General features: G+C 39.2%; 1 protein-coding gene and 1 pseudogene across 1 annotated transcript; one reads left to right on the plus strand and one right to left on the minus strand.

The window, feature by feature from the left end:
• The first annotated feature begins 379 nt into the window (after nucleotides 1-379).
• On the plus strand, nucleotides 380-20,462 carry LOC122679417 (hyaluronan synthase 2-like). The gene is made up of 3 exons (XM_043880075.1): nucleotides 380-1,006; nucleotides 17,677-17,778; nucleotides 19,533-20,462. Exons 1-3 carry the CDS (start codon nucleotides 380-382, stop codon nucleotides 20,460-20,462), a joined length of 1,659 nt encoding a protein of 552 aa, XP_043736010.1.
• Nucleotides 13,348-13,416, minus strand: LOC122679690 (annotated as a pseudogene).
• Nucleotides 20,463-22,710: the final 2,248 nt, after the last annotated feature.

The raw sequence follows: 22,710 nt of genomic DNA on the forward strand, positions 1-22,710 counted from the left end.
ATCAGGGAGCAGAATGAAGGTGTTTTACTTGCCAAGAAGTTTAGATTATACATTTGGTTATGACCTGGAACATAAATTGCATCTTAGATAGATAATCTAATAATATTTGCTTACACATTATGATTTTCAATGGTACATCACACCGTCATCTCATTTGATGTTTAAAAGAGTCTTCTGAGGTGTGTCAAAAGGGCATCCTTATCCTTCTTTGGCAGATGGGCAGACTGAGATGCAAAAAGTCACAGAGCTAGTTAAGTGACAAACTCAGGGCTAGAACACCTGGATTGCTTCTAGTCCAATGCACTACCTGTGGTACCCTGTATGTAACAAGTGTGGGACAAGAGTGGCTAACCAAGTGTATCATATGATTGCTTCACAGATGCATTGTGAGAGTTTTCTATCCATCCTGAGAATATTTGGAACCACACTTTTTGGAGTCTCTCTCCTCACTGGAATGATAGTTTCTTATGTTATCGGCTACCAGTTTATCCACACGGATGATTACTATTTATCTTTTGGACCATATGGCGCCTTTTTAGCTTTACATATTCTTATTCAAAACCTGTTTGCCTTTTTGGAGCACCGGAAAATGAAAAAATATGTAAATATCCCCGTTGACTTGAACAGAACTGTTGCTCTTTGCATTGCTGCATATCAAGAAGATCCAGACTATTTGCGGAAATGTTTGCAATCCGTGAAAAGGCTAACATACCCTGGAATTAAAGTTGTCATGGTCATAGATGGAAACTCGGAAGATGACCTTTACATGATGGACATCTTCAGTGAAGTCATGGGCAGGGACCAGTCAGCCACTTATATCTGGAAGAACAACTACCATGCGAAGGGTCCTGGTGAGACGGATGAGTCACACAAAGAAACCTCACTGCACGTCACCCAGTTGGTCTTGTCCAACAAGAGTATTTGCATCATGCAAAAATGGGGTGGAAAAAGAGAAGTCATGTACACGGCCTTCAGAGCACTGGGGCAGAGTGTGGATTATGTACAGGTAGGTCTCCACATCTGCCAGGACAGTTCAGTTCAGCTCAGTCACTCAGTCCTGTCCGACTCTTTGCGACCCCATGAATCGCAGCACGCCAGGCCTCCCTGTCCATCACCAACTCCCAGAGTTTACTCAAACTCATGTCCATTGAGTCGGTGATGCTATCCAGCCATCTCATTCTCTGTCGTCCCCTTCTCCTCCTGTCCCCAATCCCTCCCAGCATCAGGGTCTTTTCCAATGAGTCAACTCTTTGCATGAGGTGGCCAAAGTACTGGCGTTTCAGCTTCAGCATCAGTCCTTCCAATGAACACCCAGGACTGATCTCCTTTAGGATGGACTGGTTGGATCTCCTTGCAGTCCAAGGGACTCTCAAGAGTCTTCTCCAACCCCATAGTTCAAAAGCATCAATTCTTCGGTGCTCAGCCTCCTTCACAGTCCAACTCTCACATCCATACATGACTGCTGGAAAAACCATAGCCTTGATCAGATGGACCTTTGTTGGCAAAGTAATGTCTCTGCTTTTTAATATGCTGTCTAGATTGGTCATAAGTTTTCTTCCAAGGAGCAAGCGTCTTTTAATTTCATGGCTGCAATCACCATTTGCACTGATTTTGGAGCCCGAGAAAATAAAGTCTGACACTATTTCCACTGTTCCTCATTTACTTCCCATGAAGTGATGGGACCAGATGCCATGATCTTAGTTTTCTGAATGTTGAGCTTTAAGCCAACTTTTTCACTCCCCTCTTTCACTTTCATCAACAGACTTTTTTGTTCCTCTTCACTTTCTGGCATAAGGGTGGTGTCATCTTCATATCTGAGGTTATTGATATTTCTCCCAGCAATTTTGATTCCAGCTTGTGCTTCTTCCAGCCCAGCATTTCTCATGATGTACTCTGCATACAAGTTAAATAAGCAGGGTGACAATATACAGCCTTGATGTACTCCTTTTCCTATTTGGAACCAGTCTGTTGTTCCATGTCCAGTTCTAACTGTTGCTTCCTGACCTGCATATAGGTTTCTCAAGAGGCAGGTCAGTTGGTCTGGTATTCCCATCTTTTTCAGAATTTTCCAGAGTTTATTGTGATCCACACAGTCAAAGGTTTTGGCATAGTCAATAAAGCAGAAATAGATATTTTTCTGGAATTCTCTTGTTTTTTGATGATCCATTGGATGTTGGCAATTTGTTCTCTGGTTCCTCTGCCTTTTCTAAAGCCAGCTTGAACATCTGGAAGTTCATGGTTCACGTGTTGCTGAAGCCTGGCTTGGAGAATTTTGAGCATTACTTTACTAGCGTGTGAGATGAGTGCAATTGTGCGGTAATTTGAACATTCTTTGGGATTGCCTTTCTTTGGGACAGATGTACATTTAAATAAAGCATCTTTTGTATCTCTCCAATCATATGCTATAGCCCATCTTGGTCTCCTCTGGACACAGTACTCCTTTCAGTTCATCTGAAAACAGCCACCAGGGAAGCCCAAGAATACTGGAGTGGGTAGCCTGTCCCTTTTCCGAGGGATCTTCCCAACCCAGGAATTGAACTGGGGTCTTCTGCATTGCAGGCAGATTCTTTACCAGCTGAGCTACTGGGGAAGCCCCAGGACTGTTTAAAACACAGCTCAAAAGAGAAAGAGAAAAAAATCATATAAAATGGTTAAGACAATGAAAACACTTCACTTGTGCAATGTTATTGGTTAGAAATCAAGATTCTTTTGATCAGGAAATCTGTCTCTTCCCCTTTCTTCCCTTTTCTGCCACCTTGGACCTGCCAAGTCAAATCCACCATTATTTTCCACAATCAATCTTAAAAGCACCAGCCTTGTAAGAAAATAGTGTCTGTTCCAGCAGAAAGGTCTTAAGAAAATCTACCGGCCCTAGGAAGTTTTTCATGGAGCCTAGGCAAAAAAGAATGGAGAAAACAATTTTGATTTAAAAGGATAAGGAATTCAAAATGTAGACACAGAGAAAGAGAACAGGAAAATGAAAAAGGGAAGGGGTGGGAGGAAAACGCAACTTTTCAGAGCAAAACCTGTCATGTTTATTTCACTCCCCAAATAGCATTACCTCATTCACTGCAACTTGACCTTTGAAAACATTTGTGATGGTGTTTGCTTGCATGAAAATTAGACAGGCTGTGTCTCTCATTAATTCCCTGCCTGCACACTCTTGGATTTCTCCACTCCTAGTTGTCATTAAGACTTTCTTTTTTAGAATGTTAGTAGGGTTTCTGTGAGATTTTTTTTTGGGGGGGGTGCTGTTATGGAAGTGTTTCATTTTTTCTCCTGGTTTTATTGAGATAAAGAAGCATTTCTTAAGAAGATACCACTCTAACAATTTTTATGGAAAATATATAAACAAATCTCATTTAAGATAGGTTAACACAGAAATTATCACAACATAAGTCAACTATACATTCGCCAAAAAATAGGTGTAGGGATTTTTCTGCTCCTGGGAGTTTTCTAATTATAATATTTTAGAGATACTTTTAGTAGATTTTAGCCATATATATATCAAGAAAGGAGAAATGTTTCTGGCTTACAAAATCTGATGGACACTTTCCCCTTCTGTTGAAAGCAAAATCCTAGTTTTCAGAGGACTCATCGTGTTCATTAGGGGCCTTTATGATGCCCAGTGGGTCTCTATGTGTGTAATGGGGTAAGAATGGGCTCTGGGCTTCAGTGTCAGCTGACTGAGGTTCTAGCCATAGTTAGTAACAGCTGCTGATCTTGAGGAAGACCACCTCCCAAACCTCGGTTACCTGGATACAAGAAACTAATCTCACAAGGGGTTTGAGATCTTTATTACAAATCACGTATCCAAGTGGGCTTTACAAAAGTTGCTAATGATGGTATCATTAACTTTATTAAAAAGCTTACTGGTAAAAAAAAGAAAAAAGCTTGCTGGTAATATTATTGCTATTTTTCATATGATCATTTAGTTCTTACTTGAAAATTATAGTCTATGTCAGTTCCCACCACAGAGTGCATTTGTTTAATCTCAGAAGAGTTTTGAAGTATTTCTTTTTAAAAAATTAATTAACTTTTGGCTGCACTGTGTCCTTACTGAGGCACATGCTGAGCAGTGAGGTGGTGCTGCTATGCTTTGTTGTGGTTGCAGGGATTTCTCATTACAGGGGCTTCTCTCCTTGCAAAGCATGAGCTTTAAGGCATGCAGGTTTCAGTAGTTGTGACAAATGGGCTTAGTTGCTCCTGGCATGTGGGATCTTACCAGACTGGAGATTGAACCCATGTCCTCTGCATTGGGAGTCCTCCTGCCAACCACAGGACCATCAGGGAAGTCCTGAGGTGTTTCTTAAGTTGATACCACCTATATATTAATCTCTCTTCTAAGGAATTGATAGAATTTCACTCCCAAGTTCTTCTGATTTCTAGAGCTATCACAATTTAGGTAGTTTTAATTAACACAGTACATCTTCACATATTTAACTAGAGCAACTTCAGGCTCAGATGAGAGAATAAAATATTTAAAGGAAGGAATGACTTGGAAACTTGCAGAGGATTTGAAGAATGAAGCCTAAAAGAAGAGAACATCTATTTTGATACTTTACCTTTAATTCTAGTTAAAAAAATTGTTATATTTGTCATTTCAAATCAAGAAGTCATTGTGTAGGGTTTCTTTTGTTTTTCAACCTGCTCCACCCAAACCTCCTTCTCCCATCATTTTTGTTTTGAATTTTGTTTGTATTCTTGATAATTTGACATTGCACCTGTCCAAGAAAAAATAAAATATATAATGTTAGAATAGGCTCCCTGTGACAGATGTAATCAGGCTTGAGAATTTCTCTTCCTTCAGGATGAAGCCTCCAGATAGACTGACCTCAGTAGCAACTGGTAACTGGGCCCTGAATCCTTTTTGGACTCTCAACCCATTCCAACCATTCAAGTAAGGATAAAAAAAATCTTCTGGCACTCTGAGACTAGTCAATTCCATTCATCCTTCATCAAATCCCCAGATATTTAACAACTCATGCCCTATAGCAGTGGAAATTACTAAAATTCAAAAGTTATTGTTTTTCAGTCACTGTGTCTGAATCCTTTGCGATCCCATGGACAGTAGCCCACCAGGCTCCTCTGTCCATGGGTTTTCCCAGGCAAGAATACTGGAGTGGGTTGCCATTTCCTCCTCCAGGGGATCTTCCTGACCCAGGGATTAAACCTGTATCTCCTGCATTGACAGGCAGATTCTTTACTGCTGAGCCACTAGGGAAGTCCAAAATTCAAACATATGTATCAATGTAACTGATTCACTTTGCTGTAAACCTGAAACTAATACAACATTGTAAACCAACTATACTTCAATGAAAATTGAAAGTAAAACAAAAACACTGTCCCAGAGTCCAAGAGTTGTAGAGCAGAAGCCCCAGGAAGACCAAGCAGGGAGGGGGTGGAGGTTATCAGCTCCTGAGCATCACAAATGCTTGGATGTGGAGTTCAAGTTGGTTAGGGATGGAAGGGAGCAACGTTCTTTCCAATATACAGGGGAGAATGGAGACTAGGGGAAGAAATTGGCCATCTGCTCATACTTGCTAACCTGGCTGAAGAACACTGCTTAAGTGTGCAAAGAGATGGCCAACATGATTGGCTTCCAGTTGCAGCTGGATCCTTGGCACTCATCAGCACTCTTTTCACTTGATCTTGAATAGATGTCTTGTTTATTCCTCTCATGTCTGTTATTTCATGTGTTCGTCACTCTCCTAGGGCCTTACCCAAACTCCTCCCTGTTTGACTACCTGTGATCTTGCCTCCTACGAAACAGAACAGCAAAAATACTTGTTCTGAAGGCTATCAAGGCCTTCTTTACTCTCCTGCTTACAGCTCCAAAGGTACTCACCTTATTTCTTATTTCAAGGCAACCTTCCACCTACCTCTGAGGCTCTGTCAGTTGACATCCTCTGGTATATTCCAGACCAATTTTTATCAATTATCACCTCTTTGTCTATCTCTCTCCACTATCATTTCTAGTTTCTCTACTAATAACTGTCTCGGTTTTATAGTCCCTCAAATAATTAATATTGACGTGGAATATGGAGGCAAGATTTAGTCTAGGATAAATCCAATGTAGTAGTAAATTCATCAATGATGCTAGTGGATCCTTTCAGAGACAGAGAAGATATAAAAACAGAAGAAGAAAAATAACAAAATGAGAAAACAAAGATATACAGAATGAGAAATAAAGAGGAGAATGAGGAAGGTTTTCTTAATTTTGAATCAAAGTATTTCCTGAGGAAACTTTTTATTTTCTCTGATCTGCCTAGATACGGTTTAAGGTAGGGCAAAAGTCTTTCTTATCTTTTCAAAATATTACTTATGTTAGTTTTTTCATTTGTCTAAATAGCACAATGTAGAAAACCACAATAAGCAAAATTTAAATCATCTGCCACAAATACTTGGCCCAAACATAGATTTTCAAATAAATACTTTCCAGTATATATGTCTTCTATCCTTTTTTAAATTTGAAATTATGTTATATTTGCCTTTTTGAACCATATTTTATTCTACAATATCAGAAGACTTTAAGTATCTTGTGACAGCTAGCTTATTTAATTGCTTTAACATATCTCCTGTCACTGAACATGAATTTTACAAGGTAAATGGCCAGCAGTCTGTGTGATGAAAGAGAAAAATTGCCTTACAATGTGTGTAGTAGGGATTTCCCAGGTATAAAATACACAATAAATATGAACAGCTTTTTCAGATGACACCACCCTTATGGCCGAAAGCAAAGAGGAATTGAAGAGCCTCTTGATGAAAGAAGAGAGTGAAAAAACTGGCTTAAAACTCAACATTCAAAAAACTAAGATCCTGGCTTGGCATCCAGGCCCATCACTTCATGGCAAATAGAGGGGGGAACAAGGGAAACAGTGAGAGACTTATTTTCTTGGGCTCCAAAATCACTGCAGATGGTGACTGCAGCCATGAAATTAAAAAGACACTTGCTTCTTGGAAGAAAAGCTATGACCAACCTAGACAGCATATTAAAAAGCAGAGACATTACTTAGCCCACAAAGTAATGTCTAGTCTAGTCAATGTCTGGTCCATCTAGTCAAAGCTATGGTATTTCAAGTAGTCATGTATGGATATGAGAATTGAACTATCAAGAAAGCTGAGTGCTGAAGAATTGATGCTTTTGAACTGTGGTGTTGGAGAAGACTCTTGAGAGTCCCTTTGACTGCAAGGAGATCCAACCAGTACATCCTGAAGGAAATCAGTCCAGAATATTCACTGGAGGGACTGCTGCTAAAGCTGAAGCTCCAATACTTTGGTCACCTGATGCGAAGAACTGACTCATTTGAAAAGACCCTGATGCTGGGAAAGATTGAAGGCAGGAGGAGAAGGGGATAACAGAGGATGAGATGGTTGGATGGCATCACCAACTCGATGGACATGAGCTTGAGCAAGGTCTGGGAGTTGGAGATGGACAAGGAGGCCTGGTGTGCTGCAGTCCACGGGGTTGCAAAGAGTCAGATATGAATGAGTGAACTGAATTGAACTGATGAACATTTTCTAAAAGGGAAGTATATAGGAGACATTGTTCATTGTTCAGTCGCTAAGTCATGTCCAACTCTTGCAACCCCATGGACTACAGAACGACACACTTTCCTGTCCTTCACTATTTCCTGGAGTTTGCTCAAACTCATGTCCATTGTGTTGATGATACTATCCAATCATCTCATCCTCTATTTCCTCCTTCTCCTGCCCTTAGTCTTTCTCAGCATTAGGGTCTTTTCAAATGAACTGGCTCTTCACATCAAGTGGCCAAAGTATTGGAGCTTCAGCTTCAGTGACAATCCTTCCAATGAATATTCAGTGTTGATTTCCTTTGGGATTGACTGGTTTGATCTTCTTGCTGTCCAAGGGACTCTCAAGAGTCTTCTCCAGCACCACAAACTGAAAGCATCAATTCTCTGATGCTCAGCCTTCTTTATGGTCCAACTCTCATATCCAATCATGACTACTCAAACCATAGCTTTGATTATACAGACTATTGTCAGCAAAGCTATGTCTCTACTTCTTAATATGCTTTCTAGGTTTGTCTTAGCTTTCCTTCCAAGGAGCAAGCATCTTTTAATTTCATGGCTGCAGTCACTGTCTGCAGTGATTTTGAAGCCCAAGAAAATAAAATCTGTCACTGTTTTCACTTTTTCCCCATCTATTTGCATGAAGTGATGGGACCTGATGCCATGATCTTAGTTTTTTGAATGTTGGGTTTTAAGTCAGCTTTATCACTTTCTTCTTTCACCGTCATCAAGGAACTCTTTAGTTTCTCTTGACTTTCTGCCATTAGAGTTGTATCATCTGCATATCTGAAGCTGTTGATATTTCTCCCAGTAGTCTTGATTCCAGCTTGTGAGTCATCCAGCCTGGCATTTCCCATGATGTACTCTGCAGAGAATTTAAATAAGCAGCAAGACAATATACAGCCTTGATGTTCTCTATTCCCAATTTGGAACCAGCCTATTGTTCCATATCTGATTCTAACTGTTGCTTCTTGACCTGCATACAGGTTTTTCAGGAGACAGGTAAGCTGGACTGGTATTCCCATCTCTTTCAGAATTTTCCACTGTTAGTTGTGATCCACAGGGTCAGAAGTTTTAACATAGTCAACAAAGCAAAAGTAGATGTTTCTTTCTGAAATTCCCTTGCTTTCTCTATGATCCAACATATGTTGACAATTTGATCTTTAATTCCCCTGCCTTTCCTAAATCCAGCTTGAACATCTATCTGGAAGTTCTTGGTTCATGTACTGCTGAAGCCTAGCTTGAAGGATTTTGAGCATAACCTTGTTAACATGTTGGGAAGATCCCCTGGAGAAGGGAAAGGCTACCCACTCCAGTATTCTGGCCTGGAGAATTCCATGGACTGTATAGTCCATGAGGTCACAAAGAGTGGGACATGACTGAGCAACTTTCACTTTGTTAGCATGTGGAATGAACGCAAATGTATGGTAGTTTGAACATTCTTTGGCATTGCCCTTCTTTGGGATTGAAATGAAAACTGACCTTCTCCGGTCCTGTGGCCACTGTTGAGTTTTCAAAATTTGCTGACATCCTGAGTGCAACATTTTGACAACATCATTTCACTTTTCATATAGGAGACAACATTATTATGAATTTAATCTGATAGCATTCTAGCTACCCAAGATTCATTGAGCAGGAGAAAAATAAGACTGAATCATTCATAATAGTAGAGTTGACCCACATTATTCATGAATTTCATTTTTGTAAATTAACCTACTATCTAAATTGTATACTACCCCAAAATCAATAGTTGCAGTGCTTTTGTAATCATTTTCAGACATATGTGAAGTGGCAAAAGATTTGTCAACCAATATTCATGTTCTCTGCTGAAGTCAAACAAGATCATGCATGCCTTCTTGTCTCAGCTTTTACATAGGAAACAAGTAACTTGTTTAGTCCATTATCATGTTTTTGTTTAAAATGGTCCCTAAATAAAATGTCAAAGTGCTATCTAGTGTTCATAATGCAAGAAAGTTATAAATGCCTTGTGGAGAAAATAGTCTGTTAGATGAGCTTTGTTCAGGCATGAGTTCTAGTACTGTTGGACATAAGTTCACTGTTAACAAATCATATGTGTGTGTGTCTTTGTGTGTGTTTTAAAACAGAAACACAAATTTTAAACCTTTAGACATTGATCACTAGATAAAGATGTTGTGATCAGAGGCTTGGAGGAGTCAAACCCTGTATTTCATCTGAAAGCAATTTTTTGACATCTGCTAATTCATTGTTCATGGAAACTTGGTAGGAACATATCTGCTGTGAATAACGAGAACTGATTGTATATAACATTTGGTTGGTTCTTGTTCTATACAGGAAATCTAAGTAACTGAAATATTCTGAGGGCAGTTGTTGAGAACTTACATGTTTCTTTGTAGCCTTCATTTTATATGATAAGATGGACAGAAAGAAGTTTTAATTTGTCCTCAGTTTTCTGCATGCAGATCATGTCCTGTGGTTTTCCCCAGTGTCAAGTTAAGCTCTTCATGAACTGGTGTATTTTCCCCCATAGTTTCTAGACCAGAGCTAAACAGCCAACTTTCATGAAATTATACACTTGTTATTACTTGGTGAAGAGACAGGTAGAAGTTCTGTTTCTACTAGACTGGTTTTAAGAAGGGCTAGAGTTCTACCCTTCACACACAAACAAATAAATACTATATGTCCATGAATTTATTTCTTTTCACAGACTTTTCACAGACTGTGGTAGATGATGGTTTTCTAGTTGGCATTCTATCACCAAATACATCCAGAACCTGAACTTCTATAAAGAACTCTTTAATCCCACTATAACAAACTCCTCCCAAGGGATTTCTGAGAGCTTTCCCTTCTGACAGTTAAATTCATCATGTGAACAATCTCTCTCAGAGAACTTATGGCACTTTGTTGTTGGAAACTGGGAGGTTGGGGACCAATTTAAATAAACAGAACCTCAAAAGTTTGGTTCAAGTTTAGTCATTTCAGAGAGATAGTTCCCTTGGTTTGCTTCTGCTCACAGGCAGGAGGAGTTACCTAAACATTAATTCTAGATTGCCCCCTTCCTGTTGTTTTTAGTCTTATTTTAGCTTTCTGGTTTTACCTTTCCCAGCTTGAGTCAATAGAGGTGGGTGTGGCCATAAGCTCTGGATGCTGAGAGGTTAAAAGTTGGGTTGAACTTCTGCCTTCACCATTTACTACCCTAGTGACTGATCTTCCAGGCTTATGACCGTATATTTACAAAACAGTGACAGACAAGGCAAGAGATCAGAAAAACTTTGCTATTGGAGGAATCTGTTTAGGTTTCTTCTGAGACTTGTGTTAGAGAAATACTACTGATATTTTCTACAGTAGAAAACTTATGCCTCAGTTCAGTTCAGTTCTGTCGCTCAGTCATGTTCGACTCTTTGCAACCCCATGGACTGCAGCACGCCAGGCCTCCCTGTCCATCACCAACTCCTGGAGTTTACCCAAACTCATGTCTGTTAAGTCGGTGATGCCATCCAACCATCTCATCCTCTGTCGCCCCCTTCTCCCCCTGCCCCCAATCTTTCCCAGCATCAGGGTCTTTTCCAATGAATCAGCTCTTTGCATGAGGTGGCCAAAGTATTGGAGCTTCAGCTTCAACATCAATGAACACTTAGGACTGATCTCCTTTAGGATAGACTGGTTGGATCTCCTTGCAGTCCAAGGGACTCACAAGAGTCTTCTCCATCACCACAGTTCAAAAGCATCAATTCTTCAGAGCTCAGCTTTCTTTATAGTCCAACTCTCACATCCATACATGACCACTGGAAAAACCATAGCCTTGACTAGACGGACCTTTGCTGGCAAAGTAATGTCTCTGCTTTTTAATACGCTGTCTAGGTTGGTCATAACTTTCCTTCCAAGGAGTAAGCGTCTTTTAATTTCCTGGCAGCAATCACCATCTGCAGTGATTTTCGAGCCCAAAAAAATAAAGTCAGCCATTGTTTCCACTGTTTCTCCATCTATTTGCCATGAAGTGATGGGACCAGATGCCATGATCTTAGTTTTCTGAATGTTGAGCTTTAAGCCAACTTTTTCACTCCCCTCTTTCACTTTCATCAACAGACTTTTTTGTTCCTCTTCACTTTCTGCCATAAGGGTGGTGTCGTCTGCATATCTGAGGTGATTGATATTTCTCCCAGCAATTTTGATTCCAGCTTGTGCTTCATCCAGTCCAGCATTTCTCATGATGTACTCTGCATATAAGTTAAATAAGCAGGGTGACAATATACAGCCTTGATGTACTCCTTTTCCTATTTGGAACCAGTCTGTTGTTCCATGTCCAGTTCTAACTGTTGCTTCCTGACTTGCATACATATTTCTCAAGAGGCAGGTCAGATGGTCTTGTATTCCCATCTCTTTCAGAATTTTCCACAGTTTATTGTGATCCACACAGTCGAAGGCTTTGGCATAGTCAATAAAGCAAAAATAGATGTTTTTCTGGAATTCTCTTGCTTTTTTTGATGATCCACGGATGTTGGCAATTTGTTCTTTGGTTCCTCTGCCTTTTCTAAAACCAGCTTGAACATCTGGAAGTTCACAGTTCACGTATTGCTGAAGCCTGGCTTGGAGAATTTTGTGTGTTATTTTACTATCAAAATGTGGTCCATTGGAGAAGGGAATGGCAAACCACTTCAGCATTCTTGCCTCGAGAACTCCATGAACAGTATGAAAAGGCAAAAACATAGGACACTGAAAGATGAACTCCCCAGGTGGGTAGGTTTCCAGTATGCTACTGGAGATCAGTGGAGATATAACTCCAGAAAGATTGAAGGAATGGAGCCAAAGCAAAAACAACACCCAGTTGTTGATGTGACTGGTGATAGAAGTAAGGTTTGCTGCTGTAAAGAGCAATATTGCATAGGAACCTGGAATGTTAGGCTCATGAAGCAAGGCAAATTGGAAGTGGTCAAAATAGCAAAAGTGAACGTCAACATTCTAGGAATCAGCAAACTAAAATGGACTGGAATGGGTGAATTTAACTCAGATGACCATTATATCTACTACTGTGGGCAGGAATCCCTTAGAAGAAATGGAGTAGCCAGCATAGTCAACAAAAGAGTCCAAAATGCAGTACTTGGATGCAATCTCAAAAATGACAGAATGATCTCTGTTCATTTCCAAGGCAAACTTATGCCTAGGTTTTGTCTATTTTTTTTCCCCTATAAAAGTGAGACCATACTGAACCAATATAGAAAGGCAAGAAAATAAAAACTGGATTTTATTTATTTATTTATTTATTCCATTTATTTTTATTAGTTGGAGGCTAATTACTTTACAATATTGTAGTGGTTTTTGCCATACATTGACATGAATCAGCCATGGGTGTACATGTGTCCCCCATCCTGAACCCCCCTCCCACCTCCCTCCCCATCCCATCCCTCTGGGTCATCCCAGTGCACCAGCCCCAAGCACTTGTCTCATGCATCCAACCTGGACTGGCGATCTGTTTCACACTTGATAATATTAATGTTTCGATGCTGTTCTCTCAGATCATCCCACCCTCACCTTCTCCCATAGAGTCCAAAAGTCTGTTCTATACATCTGTGTCTCTTTTTCTGTCTTGCATATAGGGTTATCATTACCATCTTTCTAAATTCCATATATATGCATTAGTATACTGTATTGGTGTTTATCTTTCTGGCTTACTTCACTCTTTATAATGGTCTCCAGTTTCATGCATCTCATTAGGACTGACTCAAATGTACTCTTTTTAATGGCTGAGTAATATTCCATTGCGTATATGTACCACAGCTTTCTTATCCATTTGTCTGCTGATGGGCATCTAGTTGCTTCCATGTCCTGGCTGTTATGTGTAGGGGCCATGCTAATCTTCTCTGTATCATTCCAATTTTAGTGTATGTGCTGCTGAAGCAAGCACTGGGTTTTATTTAGAAAATATATCTATCATGCTTCTAAATAAGCAATATAAAAGTAAAAATTAGAAGTTAACCCTGAAACTGATATAATTTAGCTAAATCTGCAGAGATGACAGGTTTACTTTTTATAACTGGATACCCTATCTACTCCTTAAGTCAGTGGTCCTCAATTTTTTTGGCACCAGGGACCAGTTTTGCTGAAGAAAATTTTTCCACAGACTGAAGAGGAGGGATGATTTGGGGTTGATTCAAGCATACAACATTTATTGTGCACTTTATTTCTGTTATTACTACATCAGCTCTGCCTCAGATCATCAGGCAGTGGATCCCAGAGTTCGGGGGCCCCTGCCTTAAGTCATATAATTCATTTAAGTTGTTCCAAAAATGCATTTAATTTGCTGCTTTCACCAAGTATTTTTTTTTATTAGTAAATAATCTTTTCATAAAAAATTACAATTAGTAAAATTGAAAGAAATGCATTTTTAAAATGTTGGGATTCCTTAGCTAATTATGTGAGGCTGTCATGCCAAATATGTGTAAACTCCACTTCAACTGTGAGGCTTTATGCTTCTACAAATTGTTTTCTTAGTTTTTTTTCAAAACTGGCATATTAAATCCCTATTATTTTTATAAAGTAGTGAGAGAACCATAAAAATAATTACTTTTAATATAAATAATTAAGCAAAATCTTGATTAAATTCCATCCAGGACTGCCAGACTTGGGAATTACAGATAACACCTCCATCTGCAAGTCATGATATTTATTGTTTGGATGGGGAAGTTTCTACCAAAAAGTAGATTGTTTCAGGCAAAGTCATCTTCTTTTGGGAGAAGCTAGGGGGTCAGTCTGGCAGATTTCTTCACTGGTGCTGACCAGGTAATTCCAGTTTTACTGCTTAAATATCACATTCTTTGGAGAGGCTTAAATTACAATTAGGTTCAATATTAAGTCTTGATTTGCTGACACGGGCTAAGCACAATTGACTCCATTTTGGGCCTATTGCTTCTTTTTAGCAATTCCCATATTTAGATCAGACTCTCAGCTTAACAGGGCTTTCTGATGCAGGATAATATGCCTCCCAGTGCAAGAGACTTAACAGGTGTGGGTTCAAGCTTTGGATTGGGAAGCTCCCCTGGAGAAGGAAATGACAACCCACTCCAGTATTCTTGCCTGGAGAATCCCATGGACAGAGGAGCCTGATGGGCTACAGTCCATGGGGTCACAAAGAGTCGAACATGACTGCGTGCCTGAGCATGGTACAGCAGCACTCAGCTTAACAGAGACATGACCAAATTTTAAGGAATTGTTCTTTAAAAAACTTAGGAAGTGTTCTTTAGGAACATTTGCTTGGAAGTCAGTGACTGTGATCAGGGCGTTTAAAGTTTTGAGAGAATACAACATACCAGGGGAGAGTATGATGACTATTATAAACAGGATAATTCCCAATGTCTGAAGTAGAGTTTAGGACCAGGATCCCCAAGACCCAAACCAATCAAAATAAGAGAAGTCCATCTTAAATATTGCTGCAGTGAACTTTAGGGTACATGTGGCTTCTGAATTGTGATTTTCTCAGGGTATATGCCCAGGAGTGGGATTTCTGGGTCACATGGTAGTTCTACTAATTTTTTCAGGAACCTCCATACTGTTCTCCATAGTGGCTGTATCTTACAGAGTGAAGTAAGTCAGAAAGAGAAAAGCTAATATCATATATTAAAGGATGTATACAGAATCTAGAAAATTAGTACAAATGAACTTAGTTGCAGGGCAGGAACAGAAATGCAGACATAGAGAATGGACATGTGGACACAAGGAGTAAGGAGCGGGTAGGATGAATTGGGAGCTTAGGTTTGCTATCTATGCACTGCCATGTATAAGACAAATAGCTAGTGGGAACCTGCGGTATAGCATACGGAGCTCATCTTGGGGCTCTATGATGACCTAGAGGGGTGCAATGGAGGCATGGGGTGGGAGAGAGGTCCAGGGAGGGATATATGTATTCATATAGCTGATTCACTTCATTGTACAGCAGAAATATACACAACATTCTATAGCAACTATATGCATTAAAAAAAAAAGAAGTGAAAAAAAGAGAATGAATTTAAAAAGTCAAGTAAGTCCACAAAAAGACCCCACTGAAAGAATCATCTTTTTAAGCCAAGTGTTTTGCTCAGTGATCTTATGTAACTGAGTTTCAGTTTCCCCAGAAGTGTTAGTGCAGTTAGTTTTGACCACAACACTGCCAGGCACCTTCCATGTAGGCATTCATAAATCCAAGGAAAATGATAACCACAATTAAGATAAATACTATCTGGTCACAAATCACTTCCACTAAGCTGTCATTGTTAATGAATTACAGCATGATGAACAGATCCAAGCCAATGCCAGAGTACTGAATGGAAAGAAAGATAAAAAGACAGTGTTTCATTTTCAGTTAAGCTATAAGGTTTCGATCTCGTATCCTGGGTGGGAGAAAATTATGTTGATGTCAGCACCTTCTCTTTCTCATCAACTTTATTTTGAGGTTTCAAGCTAGTGTGAAGTTTCGAGTCTGAAGGAGCACTTCTTAATGGGGAGATGTGGACTGAAGGTTCTAGTTCTTGAAGTTTGGCTGCCATCTGTGTAGTGGGGAAAACCTGGAACAGTCCCTTGTAGGAGATTTAAGGGCAGTCTCTGTTCTTAGTGACTGCAAAGGAAATGAGTGGGAGAAAATTGGCAACATTCATTTGGAGAGTCTTAGCCATGTATCTGAGGAAACTAGAAGAATTCTGGATTTAATCCAGTTTATAGGTATGTAACAAAGCCTCTGATGCAATTAACAGGACTAGAATCTAATGTCTGGGCTTCCTTGATAGCTCAGTTGGTAAAGAATCTGCCTGCAATGCAGGAGACCTGGGTTTGATCCCTGGGTTGGGAAGATTCCCCTGGAGAAGGGAAAGGCTACCCACTCCAGTATTCTGGCCTGGAGAATTCAATGGACTGTATAGTCATGGGTCTACAAAGAAACAAACAGATATGTCTGTTTGTTCATGATATAGAAAAATCCCAACAATTTTCTTGGTTTCAAAATTGCAGTTTTCGACTCATATAAAGATTTTTTTAAGGACAACAATTAGAATTACTACAACTGCTTCAGTTAATTTACATCTGCTTTTATGTACAAAGGTCTAGAAAAATACTTAAGGCTCTAGAATAAAGAATGAAGGCCATGCAGGTTTCCTTTCTGACCGAGTGCCATTTGCCAAGTTAAGATCATATAGACATCTTGCTTCAGAATTATACAACTAATTTTAAGAGAATTGCTTTCCTGTATTTTATTCACTATATTAAAATGGAGGGGAAATCACTGTTAAACATGCCTCCCTTTCAGTACTATCTTAGAAAATTTTGTGTCTTTCAGATTGTGGGACAAGTTGCCTAAAAGTAAAAGTTGCTCCACTGTGTCCAACTCTTTGTGGCCCCATGGACTGTAGCCTGCCAGGCTCCTCTGTCCATGGAATTTTCCAGGCAAGAATACTAGAGTGGGTAGCCATTCCCTTCTCCAGAGGATCTTGCCAATCCAGGGATCGAACCCAGGTCTCCTGCACTGGGGGTGGATTCCTTACCATCTGAGCCACCAGGGACACTCTAAAAGCCTTAGTTAAAGCAATCAAAAAAAAAAAAAAAAAGACACCTTGAGTGACAACTCATGGTATTTTCCAAGTCCTGGAAACCTAGGATGTTGCCTAAGACATGAGACTTTCATTGCCAAAACTGGGAGCAACCATAGCAAACCAGGAAAAGCAGGTCACTTCACAAGATATTCCTGGCCCATCACTTTGACTGTTCTAGCCAACGATGTCATTAACTTAAATACTGAGCTTGCTGAAAAGCAAGCTTTTTTTTTTTTTTTGTATTGGTCATGATATAACAAATTCTGTCATCCCTCTGATACTTACTTATTGAGACTTAGTGACAGTAATGCTGAAAATATAATATATATGCCCAATTTAGGGCCCTGATGCTAGGAAAGATTGAAGGTGGGAGAAGAAGGGGACGACAGAGGATGAGATGGTTGGATGGCATCACTGACTCAATGGACATGAGTTTGAGTAAGCTCTGGAAGTTGGTGATGGACAGGGAAGGCTTTCATACTGCAGCCCATAGGGTCACAAAGAGTTGGATACAACTGAAAGACTGAACTGAACTGGACTAAATTTAGACTATACGGAGCATACTCAATTGTCTTTAATATTTCATTCACTTTTTAATTTTTCCTATGTAGGTCTGTGATTCAGACACCATGCTTGATCCTGCTGCAACTGTGGAGATGGTAAAAGTTTTAGAAGTAGACCACAAGGTTGGAGGTGTTGGGGGAGATGTCAAGGTGCGTATGGCTTCACTTTTTGCATGGGTCACTTTTAGAAGCAAAAATGACCCTTTGAATGTACATTTCAGTTCAGTTCAGTCACTCAGTCGTGTCCAACTCTTTGTGATCCCATGAATCGCAGCACGCCAGGCCTCCCTGTCCATCACCAACTCCTGGAGTTTACTCAAACTCATGCCCATCGAGTCGATGATGCCATCCAGCCATCCAGCCATCCTCTGTCGTCCCCTTCTCCTCCTGCCCCCAATCTCTCCCAGCATCAGGGTCTTGTACATTTACTCCACCCCAAACTCTGTGCCAGGTATTGGTTCTGGAGCTGGAGACACATTAGAATGTGCTTTGGACATACTTTACTATGTCTTCTTTTGTCTAAATTGAAATAATTTATGATTTCTTTGCTTAATCCTGGGCTATAACCTGTGTATGTAGTGGCTGATAAGTTATGTAAAATATAATGTGTGTGTTAGTTACTCAGTCATGTCCACCTCTTTGCTACCCCATGGACTGTAGCCTACCAGGGTCCTCCATCCATGGGATTTTCCAGACAAGAGTACTGGAGTAGACTGGGTTTTTTGCCATTTCCTTCTCCAGGGTATCTTCCTGATCCAGGGACTGAACCTGGGTCTCCCACATTGCAGGCAGTCTCTTTACCATCTGAGCCACCAGGGTAGCCCAAAAATATAATGTGTGTGTACTATTTTCACAATATCTTCTTGAGCTATAACTTAATGTTCTGATAAGATGATATTGGAGCTCACTTAATACAAGGATTAAGCAAAATGGAAGTATGGCAGGAATGGATTTTATATTGTATACCTATGTCTTTAAAACCTGTGGTTTTCCAATTATTTATTTCATGTTATTTGCTACCAGTGGGAAAAAATTAATGAAACCAATATTAATGAAGGTGATTTGAAATGTGTAGGATAGTAAAATATATATGTGAAAGTATGTGAGGTAAAATGAGTTCCTTGGGAAAGTGCAATTAGTTTTTAGCAAAAGATAAGAAGCATATGGAAATTTGATTTAAATTTAGGTATCGCATTACTGTATAACCCATATTTATATGCATGGTGATAGTGAAGGCAAAGAAGATGCACTAGATGGACTAAGAAATAGCCTGATGATAAAAAAGAAGCATGCAAAATTCTCCTGAAAACTGAACAAAGTTGAGATAGAGGAGATAATTATGAAATATTGCCAGAAAAACAACGTTCAATAAATTGTATACAGAGCCTTATTTCAGGATTCAAGTTTTGGGTACAGAACACAAGAAACTTTTTTATCACTGGCATTGCAAAAAAGTATGGAGAAAGGAGAAGGGAAAATAGCAGAATTGCATGATTGGAAATTAACCAGAGTGGAAGAAAATAAGACTTAACAATTTTCAAATATTGAATGGTAAGGAAGAGTGGGAGAGAATTTAGGAACTGAGAATCAAGGCTAAAAAAACCCCTCAATATTATAACAAGAACAGAAACAAAAATCATAGCAAAAAGAGTGATAAAATAGGAAAAAATGTATTATCTAGTCCCAATATATGTAATCTACTTATAAAATTAATCCAGTAATAGAGAATCAAAAAAAAAAAAAAAGAAATATAACTGTGTCAAAAATAGGGAGAAAGCCAAAATAGGCAAACAAAATAACAAAACACTCTAGGTAGTAACCTCAGGATGGTGCAGATTTTACTGGAATTTTCAGCAGATTTACCTTTATGTAATTATTTTTACTTACTTTTATTTTTCTTGCAGATTTTAAACAAGTATGATTCCTGGATCTCTTTCCTCAGCAGTGTGAGATACTGGATGGCTTTTAACATAGAAAGGGCCTGTCAGTCTTATTTTGGATGTGTCCAGTGCATTAGTGGACCTCTGGGAATGTACAGAAACTCCTTACTGCATGAATTTGTAGAAGACTGGTACAATCAAGAATTTATGGGCAGCCAATGTAGTTTTGGAGATGACAGGCATCTAACGAACCGAGTGCTGAGTTTGGGCTATGCAACGAAATACACAGCTCGATCCAAGTGCCTTACTGAAACACCTAAGGAATATCTCAGATGGTTAAACCAGCAGACCCGCTGGAGCAAGTCCTACTTCCGAGAGTGGCTGTACAATGCACTGTGGTTTCATAAACACCACTTGTGGATGACCTATGAAGCCGTCATCACTGGGTTCTTCCCTTTCTTTCTCATTGCCACAGTAATCCGATTCTTCTACAGGGGTAACATTTGGAACATCCTCCTCTTACTGTTAACCATCAAGTTAGTGGCTCTCATAAAGTCATCCTTTGCTATCTGCCTTAGAAGAAATATTGTCATGGTCTTCATGTCCTTCTACTCAGTGTTATACATGTCAAGTTTACTTCCTGCTAAGATATTTGCAATTGTGACAATAAACAAAGCTGGGTGGGGCACATCTGGAAGGAAAAAAATTGTTGCTAATTTTGTGGGACTCATTCCAGTATCGGTCTGGTCTATAATTCTCCTGGGTGGTTTGATTTTCACCATTTATGAGGAAGTTAGAAAGCCATTCTCAGAATCCAAAAAGAAAGTTCTAATTATTGCTTTATCCATCTATGCATGCTATTGGGTGGTGTTTTTGTTGCTCTATGTGGTTTTTGTCAAGAGATGTGGCAGGTGGAAGAAGAAAGAGCAGTATGACATGATGCTTGATGTATAATCTTACCCTGAAGTTTGCAGACATTCACAAAACCTTCTTCCTCTAGGAACTGTACTAATTGTACAGAATTGTGGCGTCAGATGATGGCAACAAAGGAAACATATCACTGCTTCTGGGACAACTGAGAGAGTAGCACGGATGTATATACACAGCCATGTGCAAAAAAGATAGCTAGTGGGAAGCTGCTGTTTAAAATAGGGAGGGAGCTCAGCTTGTGGCCCTATAATGACCTAAAGGGGTACAATAGGGGATTGTGGTGGGAGGAAGTGTCAAGAGGGAGGGGATATATGTATTAATATATTTATAGTTGACTCATGTTGTACAGCAGAGACTAACACAACATTTGTAAGGCAATTATACTCCATTTACAAATAAATTTTTAAAAATTGTTTGGCTTTATTTTGATTCAACCAAATTGTTATACCTCATCAATAAGAGGAGGCTCAGGTTTAAGCTGTTATTTCTATAAAAATGAGAAGAATTTTTGTGCATGCACTTTCCCTTACAGTACATCTACCAAAGAGTGTTTTGCCCTGTGTACCTCGCTAGCCACGCCTTATGTGGGTTATCATGGAAGAAAAGGATTTTGGAAACACAAGGAAAAGTTCTTTCAACAAATACAACCTCTGTGTTTAAAACAGATAACCAACAAGGACCTAGTGTATAGCACAGGGAATGCTGCTCACTGTTCTGTAAAAACCTCAATGGGAAAAGAATTTGAAAAACAACAGATACAGGCATATGTGTAACAACCATTTTGCTGTACACTGGAAACACACAACATTGTTAATCTGCTATAGTCCAATATAAAATAAAAATTAAAAAAAAACATATACTCTAACTTATGGACTGTGTTAATAGCTAATATTTCTTTAAGAAAGATTTTCTATTTAACTCTACCAAATGAAATGCCAAAGGAAATTTTATTTTTATTTTATTTTATTGGCCATTGGCTATGCTGTATTTTTAAATAATGGTACTGCCTCAAAATATTGTATATCAATTGTTAAAACAAATTTTGCATTTTCTGTATTTTACTTCTCTGTCAAAATACACTTGTGCTTCCTTTTTAAAAAATAAAATATGTTATGAAAAAAAAATACTTAAAGATCTTATCCAGTGTGTGAAGTTTAATTGACTGATGCTGCTCATAATAGAAAGAATACAATGTTTTTGCTTTCTCTACCTTTTAAAAATGCATAGTTTATTTCTTTGAAAAAATACTTAAACTTTCAATATTTTAACTTTTTTCATTTCTTTTAGAAAAGACTTGTCACACTTTGGGAATTGAGAAAATGCTCTTGTGTACAAAGTAAGAAATCATTGAGAAGCAAGGCCAAAGGGGTAGAAAGTGCAATTTTTTCATAAGATTAAAAAGAAGGAATACTAGTCCTTGAAAGAAAACACTAGGCATTCAGCACTGGATGACATGTTAATAGCCAAAATGAATCATTTGGGGTGGATTCTGGCAGTGTTTTCCCAAGCTAGGTAAACTGGAAAGTGAAAAAAGTTGTATTTGTATCAGTTCAGTTCAGTTCAGTCGCTCAGTCGTGTCCAACTCTTTGCTACCCCATGAACCGCAGCACGCCAGACCTCCCTGCCCATCACCAACTCCCGTAGTCCACCCAAACCCATATCCTTTGTGTCGGTGATGCCATCCAACCATCTCATCCTCTGTTGTCCCCTTCTCCTCCTGCCCTCAATCTTTCCCAGCATCAGGGTCTTTTCAAATGAGTCAGCTCTCCGCATCAGGTGGCCAAAGTATTGGAGTTTCACCTTCAACATCAGTCCTTCCAGTGAACACCCAGGACTGATCTCCTTTAGGATGGACTGGGTGGATCTCCTTGCAGTCCAAGGGACTCTCAAGAGTCTTCTCCAACACCACAGTTCAAAAGCATCAATTCTTCGGGGCTCAGCTTTCTTTATAGTCCAACTCTCTCATCCATACATGACTACTGGAAACGTTTGGGTAAATGCAATTAAGTACATCACTTTGTTTTGTAGCCTCAATATACCTAATCCTATCTATGCACTGAACTTATTTAACCTGCCTTTTGTTTTTTCAGCTTTCTAGTTTACTTTACATGTTTGTATGAGGCTTATACGGTTGAGTTGGATCAACTATAATAAATATAAAACATGTAGATTAAAGATCGGCAGATTCAGCTCTGTCCTCTTTTACTTTCTAGGAAGGATTTTTTTCTGAATTACACAGATAATTTTTTTGTTTTGCCTGCTCTTGGCCTAC

This window comes from Cervus elaphus, chromosome 21, assembly GCF_910594005.1.
Source record: "Cervus elaphus chromosome 21, mCerEla1.1, whole genome shotgun sequence".
Classification (NCBI taxonomy): Eukaryota; Metazoa; Chordata; class Mammalia; order Artiodactyla; family Cervidae; genus Cervus; species Cervus elaphus.

Bases quoted from the DNA above. Each gene is read 5' to 3' on its own strand.
- LOC122679417 (XM_043880075.1), top strand. From the start codon at position 380: ATGCATTGTGAGAGTTTTCTATCCATCCTGAGAATATTTGGAACCACA. The intron at 1,007-17,676 runs GTAGGTCTCCAC...TTTCCTATGTAG, and splicing joins AGAGTGTGGATTATGTACAG to GTCTGTGATTCAGACACCAT. The intron at 17,779-19,532 runs GTGCGTATGGCT...TTTTTCTTGCAG, and splicing joins GTGTTGGGGGAGATGTCAAG to ATTTTAAACAAGTATGATTC.